Source organism: Sinocyclocheilus rhinocerous, unplaced genomic scaffold (assembly GCF_001515625.1).
Source record: "Sinocyclocheilus rhinocerous isolate Xijiao unplaced genomic scaffold, SAMN03320098_v1.1 scaffold304, whole genome shotgun sequence".
Lineage (NCBI taxonomy): Eukaryota > Metazoa > Chordata > Actinopteri > Cypriniformes > Cyprinidae > Sinocyclocheilus > Sinocyclocheilus rhinocerous.
This window is the reverse complement of record NW_015659941.1, coordinates 334596-343096: the sequence shown is the minus strand read 5'-3', so window position 1 is coordinate 343096 and position 8501 is coordinate 334596. Positions and strand designations below refer to the sequence as shown.

The 8501-nt window shown below is 36.8% G+C and overlaps 1 protein-coding gene across 1 annotated transcript in view; it reads left to right on the top strand.

The window, feature by feature from the left end:
• Positions 1-7435: 7435 nt before the first annotated feature.
• LOC107724571 (anaphase-promoting complex subunit 1-like) overlaps positions 7436-8501 on the top strand; it is a gene marked incomplete at its 5' end in the record, with an annotated part of 73024 nt that continues 71958 nt past the window's right edge. Inside the window, 3 exons of the mRNA XM_016533554.1 lie at positions 7436-7659; positions 7765-7860; positions 7997-8087. Coding sequence (XP_016389040.1) covers positions 7436-7659; positions 7765-7860; positions 7997-8087 — 411 coding nt within the window. The remainder of the gene's footprint in view (positions 7660-7764; positions 7861-7996; positions 8088-8501) is intronic.

Here is an 8501-nt window from a genome sequence, read left to right as displayed (position 1 = left end):
GATAGATAGATAGATAGATAGATAGATAGATAGATAGATAGATACCCAGATCGATAGATAGATAGATAGATAGATAGATAGATAGATAGATAGATAGATACCCAGATCGATAGATAGATAGATAGATAGATAGATAGATAGATAGATAGATACCCAGATCGATAGATAGATAGATAGATAGATAGATGATATATAGATTTTAAACATATCAGTAAGGATTTCTCTGTGGGTTGCTGTGGTTTACCCTCATCTTAACCCTGATTCAATCCCTTTGCTAACAGGATCACTCTCTGCATTAAATACATCACTGCCAGAATAATGAACAAACATGGTCAGTTGTTGAGAGCCACTAGTGACATAAACCAGACTCCTTTAAAGCATAAACACAGGAAATGTTTACATGCATGAGTGTCCACCAAGACCCTAGAAACGGTTGTCCTGAACACACATTTCAGTTTGGATGGTCGTCATTTATTCTCATATAATCAATAATATTATGTTAGCTTGCTGCTGGACTCGCATTAGGACCGTCATGTTTGAACAAAGGTACGGTGAGCCCTTTGGTTTTCACATTTATCTGCGGTAACAGTGACCTCTCGCCCTCTGACCTTAACAGCTTTATTTGATCTGGATCGCTGTTTTCTAGGGTCTCCTGGTGGATAAAGTGATTAATGAGGGATGTAGATTGCAGATGCAATGCCAGTAAATCAAGTTTACAAATGGAATTTCTGTCTTTATTCTGTATTCACTGTAGCAGCCTTACATCAAGACTGAGTGTAAGTGTGAGACTTCCTTTGGCTGGATGAATTAGACTGTGAAGTTTAATATATAGTGTTAGGAGGTTGTTTAAATAAAAAAATCAGCAATAGAAATAGTGATGCTTGACCATGCAAGCACCATTAACATGCAAGTTCAAGTCTCGTGTGATTTCCTGACCCCTTTCCCTCCTGTCCTAATTGTTTCCTGTCTGCTCTCTCAACGTACCTGTCAATAAAGTGTCAAAAGGCAATAGTAATATGTCTTTAGGGATGCCTAACAAACTGAAAATGTTTGAAGACGTTTTAATTAAATCAATATGTTAATGTTAGGTTCGTAATATTTGGATTATTGACATTTGTCTGATATTCGTAGAGGAAGAGTCAGCTGTAATCTGTCAACACATCAATATCGACTTCCATTGTTGTCTTTATACTGCAGTCCAAAATCCAGTGACAGATCAGTGAGACAAACCCTTAAGTGCATCCAAATTAATGCAGTAAATACATCTGTATATCTGGTCACAGAGGACATTAGCTTCAATAATGCTATCAGAGCGTCATTAGATCTGTTATGAAAGCTAAGGACAACAGCATCATTCTCCTGAGACCAGCGCTCCACACGGCCAATCACATTACGTTTTTTTATTTAGCGTGGTTCATCCATTTAAATCTGAATTATTATTTTTCCTTCAATGATAAAAATGCATTTAAAAAATACTAACATTCAAGGCATGAACATGAACATTAACTCTATCTATCTATCTATCTATCTATCTATCTGTCTGTCTGTCTGTCTGTCTGTCTATCTGAATTATACAAGACTGTACACAAAAACATTCACATACAACTCCTCAATATTAAATGTTAATTGGCATAGAATATTTCAGGCCTCTGGGTTTTCCTATGACTAATAGTTTCATCTTTGCACACACTGACCAGAAAGTCAAACTGTTTTCCGGACGTCATCTCACACGTATGAACATCATGCTGTTCCTTACCGGTTGCCTGTGTATTGCATATGCTCTTGACTCGGATATGACAGCTCTCAATCATTGGTGAAATATTTTTCTCTACACAGCTCTGTCGTATCGTTCTTCATTCGATATTGCCAATCTAGCTAAAGTAGCTAAAGTTTAGCAGTGCATGCAGTGGAAAGACTTGGGTTCAGTCATACACAGAAACAATTTGAAGGACTGAAAATCAGTCCTGAGGTGACGCTTGCCATATGTGTGAGAGGGAGGAGTTTTATTGAAAAATAATCGAGTGAGATGACAACACTGGAGATACATTCATCCAGTCGCACACTATCTAGTGCACATTAAGAATCCCTGTGAGTCTACAGAGGAAGCATGCAACTCCTATTCTGACTCTATTGAATTCATATTGATCTCAGCACATCCATCTCTACTGTGTCAGAGTTTATGGGAAATAAAATGTCTGAAATTTACTACCACCTCAGAACCTCTATATAGTGGTTTCACTTGAACAGAATCTATTCCTCTATTGATTGCACAACAAATATACATATACAGATATGAGTCACTTATACACAGCATGCATGATGCTTGCATCAATTGCCAAGCAATTTTTGTAAAATTGATTTTCCAATCATATATCACTTATCCAATCATATATCACAAATTCACCTTATTGTGACCTGCAGCCTTAAAGAGCTAATAGAAAAGTTGAATTAATAATCTGTGGCTTCGGGTTTTAGTGTGGTTGTTACTAGTTTATAACACTGATATGCAATTAATTTGTTCGTAATAAAGATTGACAACTATTGCAATAAATGTATTAAATATAGTTGCAGAACTAGTATTTAATGTCTGTCTTATATTCCTTTATAAATAGAAAGATAAGAGCACTGGCCACCAAGAAAGAAAATGTAAAGAAAATGTATAGGATATCAGTCCTATAAAAAAATTAGATTTTCAATGCTGCCACTTTTTTGAAGAAAAGGCATACAAAAATCTGTGGTTTAGGCTTTGTGGACATTCACCCTGGAAATATCATGTTTTTGGACACATACACGACAATACTATGGTGTGATGTTCAGTCCCATGGTAATTATATCAAACAACCATATTATTATCATCACTTTACCTTGAACACCGCCAGTACGACATGCGCGCGCCGCGTACTTCCAGAACGCAGCTCTCTGATTGGTCAGACGCTCGGAAGTGCGTCACGGGATAGCAACATGTCCGCGTTCATTTGAAACAGTGTAGTGTTCACTGCATACTTTGATGTGTTTGTATGTTGGGCTCAACGAGCAGGCGATTGCAGAGGGAGAGACATCTGTCAAAGGGAAGGACCGCACTCCAGGACCGGAAGCTCGACTATTTGTTATTAGCAGGTAATTATTTGAGCGGATGTTGTTAGCAGTAGCGCCGCTGCTAATGCTGACAGGATGACAGACTCACTGCAATATAAAAAGTTGTGTGTTTTACCTCAAACTGTGTAAATGTTGTTATTCGTTACAAGTGATAACAAAATCTAAGAGTTCTTGTGCAGTGTAATACATGCTTTTATTAAAGTATTTCCCATCAATCAATTAAGTGACGAATTAATAGCTTATCATAACAAATATAACTGTCACTGATACATGATACTGGATGAAATCGCTAGTAAATTATGTATTTTCGTCTGCAGCTGATGAACCGTTGCTTTGTGTGGTAATTTTAGCGAAAAAAGTATAAAGTGGACAGTTGAGGTGCATGAAGAATGCTTATAGATTGAGGACGCATAGAAATAAAGATTAATATGTGTGTGAAGATGAGGATGGATGGACAGTGAGAGGGGACGTCTGGTTTAAACAGAGAAAGAAAGACATGGATACAAATATTATATAACAATATTTTATATAATATATTAAAAGTTTACCTTGAAGTTATATCAGCTAAAAATAATAAGTAAAAATCAATAAAAATATATATGTACATATTTAAATAAAACAAAATCTAGCCAAAACGACAAAAACACACAAAATGACTAAAGTTTTAACTAAAATTAAAGTGAAAACAGAAAAAATATAATGTCATTCAAAATATTAGCAAAAACTATAATAGTATATCAATAATACTAAAATAATAGGTGAGTATGGTTTAAGTGAAGTGACATGTGGCCAAGTATGGTGACCCATACTAGGAATTAGTGCTCTGCATTTATCCCATCCAAAGTGCACACACACAGCAGTGAACACACACACACCGTGAACACACACCCGGAGCAGTGGGCAGCCATTTATGCTGCGGCACCCGGGGAGCAGTTGAGGGTTCGGTGCCTTGCTCAAGGGCACCTCAGTCGTGGTATTGAAGGTGGGAGAGAGCGCTGTACATTCCCCCCCCCCCCCTACAACCCCTGCCGGTACGAGACTCGAACCCGCAACCCACTTTGGGTTACGAGTCCGACTCTCTAACCATTAGGCCACGACTTCCCCCTGAACATTGAGGCATATTTTGTGAAAAAAGCAATGTCAAAAAATATGGACAGACTAACAAATGCTCCAAAAGTGCCTGTGAAAAGGTTTGTGAGACATGTTGTATATATGATATTTAATAATGTATATGATAAAAAGGGACTCATAATTAATGCAGACATATTGCTGCCATACTGAAGGTGGCATAAATGTCAATGCATAACACAATGGTTTGTCTGTAAATATGTGTTTGTGTTTCACAGAAATAATGCTGATATTGGGAACTCATGTCGCACGTCTATGAAGAGAGAGCCACAATGATAGCCGCAGGCGAATTGCAGTCGTTTGTCCCGTTCGGTCGTGAGCACTGCAAAAATCACCCGAATGCCGTGAATCTCCAGCTGCGGCAGCTCCAGCCGGCCTCTGAGCTCTGGTCCTCTGACGGGGCGGCTGGACTCGTGGGATCCCTTCAGGAGGTCACTCTACAGGAGCGCGAGAAGGTCGTTTGTTTTTGACTTTGTTTCTACTGTGGAACACAAAAGGAGATGTTTAGCAGTCTGTTCGCACTGCTCTTCCCCTTTAAAGGGGTCATAGGATGCTACATGCACTTTTACAAGTTGTTTGAACTGAAATGTGTGTTGGCAGTGTGTGTACACAACCACCTTATAATGATAAAAATCCCACCAGTGTTTTTTTTTTAATCTACTAAAATCTTTACCCCTTTCTCAAATAGTGTGAATATGGTCGTGAATGATTTGAATCTCTTTATCAGGGAACCTCTCCCGACTTTGTTCAGCATGCTGCATCCGTTAGATGAAATCGCTCCTGTTGTTTGTAAGTCCACCGGTAAGACTTGATAATTCTGCACATTTTCAGTGTCATTTTGTTTGATCTATATACTGTTCTAATATTTATTAATATTTTAAATTGGCTTTTATTTTTGCTTTTTCCGTTTTCATTTTAATTTTAGATAATTTTTTTGTGATTTATTTGTGCTTTTTTGCTTTTATTTATTTATTTTTTATTGTTTTTGTTTAGCTTTTATTATTATTTTGGTTTCTGTTTTTAGTGATTTTAGTACTTCAACTAAAACTTATTTTATTTCAGTTAGTTGCCTAGACAACATTTCAAAATTTAGTTTAAGTTTTTCTTCCTGTGCTTTTATATAAAAATTTTTGTTTAGCTGTATTTTACTTAACGAAAATGTTTTTTTTTTCTTTAGTTGTTTTGTAATATTTAACAATAACAGTACTTTACCTTAGGAAGGAAAGTTTAAGATTAGCAACATTATTAAGTAAGCATTTGTATATCTGAGGTAAATTATGGTTGTGCAATCAGTAATTATTTTTAATTATGGCATACAGTTTCATGGTCGTGCATTTACATTCTCCATGGTCTTCTGTCCTGGAACTCCATCCAGAAATATTTTTTTTTTCAGTGGCCATGAAACTATATTTAGTATTTTTTAAAGTGACTATTTCATTGTGTCGTTTGCAGCATCATATTCAAGATGAGTCAGTCTCTGTAAAAATCTGCACCTCTGACAAAAACATGACAACCCCTTGTGATTTTTTTTCCCCTAATATATTTGTTTTGGTGGCTTAATGTGAGAAATATTTCATAATGTGTCACCACATACAAAACCTCCTAAATAAACCTATGATGGTCCCAGATAAACCGATGTTTTCTTTAGTAGAAGGACTGTATTTTAGTACTTCAACTAAAACTTATTTTATTTCAGTTAGTTGCCTAGACAACATTTCAAAATTTAGCTTAAGTTTTTCTTCCTGTGCTTTTATATTTAAATTTTTTTTTAGCTTTATTTTACTTAACGAAAATGTTTTTTTTTTCTTTAGTTGTTTTGTAATATTTAACAATAACAGTACTTTACTTTAGGAAGGAAAGTTTAAGGTTATCAACATTATTAAGTAAGCATTTGTATATCTGAGGTAAATTATGGTTGTGCAATCAGTAATTATTTTTAATTATGGCATACAGTTTCATGGTCGTGCGCTTACATTCTCCATGGTCTTCTGTCCTGGAACTCCATCCAGAAATATATATTTTTTTCAGTGGCCATGAAACTATATTTAGTATTTTTTAAAGTGACTATTTCATTGTGTCGTTTGCAGCATCATATTCAAAATGAGTCAGTCTCTGTAAAAATCTGCACCTCTGACAAAAACATGACAATTGTGATTTTTTTCCCCTAATATATTTGTTTTGGTGGCTTAATGTGAGAAATATTTCATAATGTGTCACCACATACCAAACCTCCTAAATAAACCTATGATGGTCCCAGATAAACCGATGTTTTCTTTAGTAGAAGGACCGTATTTTTTTTATTTGATTCGCTCATGTTGTTTGCGTCAGTAAGAGTCAGACTGACGTTCATGTAATTCAATTTAAACCATGTATTATTTCCTAATAAAGCTACTGGCCAACTTGGTCGTAAAGTTTTCTTATTGACTTACCAAAACCATACATTTGGCACTTGGAAAATGTTAGTCTTGGACATTGGGGAAAACCGTTGAATTAACTTTATAATAATGACTTGGATGCGTTGTGGATCTCTGGACTTTTGACCTTAGAATGTGTCATATGTTAATGCTCTTGTTGTTCCCACTCATTGGTCCAGGTCTGTTTGAGTCCCGTCTCCAGTACGTTTCAGACAGCGCTCTGAGAGTAGTGTACACCTGCCACGAGCCCTCCATTATCATGACGTACGACACACAGCAGTGCACACACACTGTCTGGACCCTGCGCAAAGTCACACCTGAGGTATGTTTGCATCACTCCGACATTATGATATACATTTTCTATTCATCAAAGAATTCTGAAAAAAACAATTAACGGTAATCACTGTTTCCACAAAGATATTAAGTAATTCTTTTCAACATTGGTAATAAGAAATGTTTCTTGAGCAGCAAATCAACATATTAAAATGATTTCTGAAAAATCATGTGACACTGAAGACTAATGATGCTGAAAATTTTAGTTTTGCATCACATAAATAAATGACATTTTAAAATATAATCAAATAGGAAACGATTATTTTAAATTCCAATAAATTTTCACAAATTAACATTAGTGACGTTAGGCCTTGGTGAACATTAGAGACTTCTTTCATTAAAATATCTTTTGTAAGATGTGTCAATATTTAATTTGTCATTTGCAAATATTAAAAAAATATATGAATTCATATATAAATTATAAACACATTTTTGTCTAAATGTGCTCTTTGGTTTCTCTTTGACTTGCCTTACTAAGTCGGGCTCACTCGCCTGGCATCGCAGCGCCCTCTTTCTCCGGAGCTCAGCGCTTCAACATGTCCTGCCATACGCCGTCCCCACGCGGCCACAGCATCCTGGCCTCACCCAACAGCACACTGAACGAAACAGCCCTGCTACCTGAGATGGAGCCCATTCTACCAGACCTCTGCATTGAGCAGCTGTGGACAGAAACCAGCGCTATCTCCAGGTGCACTGAGCCTCATGAGTTTCGATATCCTGTGTTTATGAGCCGAGAGCATGAAGTTACTGTTGATGTTTGTCCTGAAATCAGTGTTGTGTCTGTGTTGTGCAGGGAGAAAGGCTGCCAGGCCGCTAAAATCTTCATCACCTCTGACCTGTGTGAGAACAGGTACCTGTGCTTCCTGGTCGAGTCCCACCAGCAGCTCAGGTGAATGTGTGGCTTATTATTTTGTAGTTTCACTTCTACATCACTTCTACATAGGATAGATCACTTTGCTTTCTTAGTATTTAACTATTTTAAAGCTCTTGCGCTTAGTCGCATCTCTTTTGTGTCCTGTTTGCAGGTGTGTAAAATTCCTTGAGAGCAATGAAACTTCTCAACTGATATTTGCATCAGTGACCGTTATCACCGCAAAAGATGCGGCCCCTCTTGAGGTGAGTTTTTGAATTTGTCAAATATATCTTTATGAGAGGAAACATGTAAAACATTTTGTCACCGTGATGTGTCTTGAATGTTGCAAAGTAACTGTTTTTCTATTTTATCTTTACTGTTGTTAAAGTCACGATAAACTGAAGTAGTGACAGATCTTTTCTTCGGCATTGTGATGTACATCAGAGTGAAACAGATTATTGAAAAGAAGATAAATGTAAGTTGCAGAATGTTAGGCTTGCCGCGATAGACGGTGCTGACGGTGATACCGTTGTTAAGCCGCAACACCGGTTACGTCACTTGCCCACCGCGTCACCGACCCCCACCGTCGTTTTGATTTTTTATAGTAATAAAAATAATTTAGTTCAGTAAAAGAACAGACACTACAATTAAAAACTGAACGCGGCTGCTCAATGCAG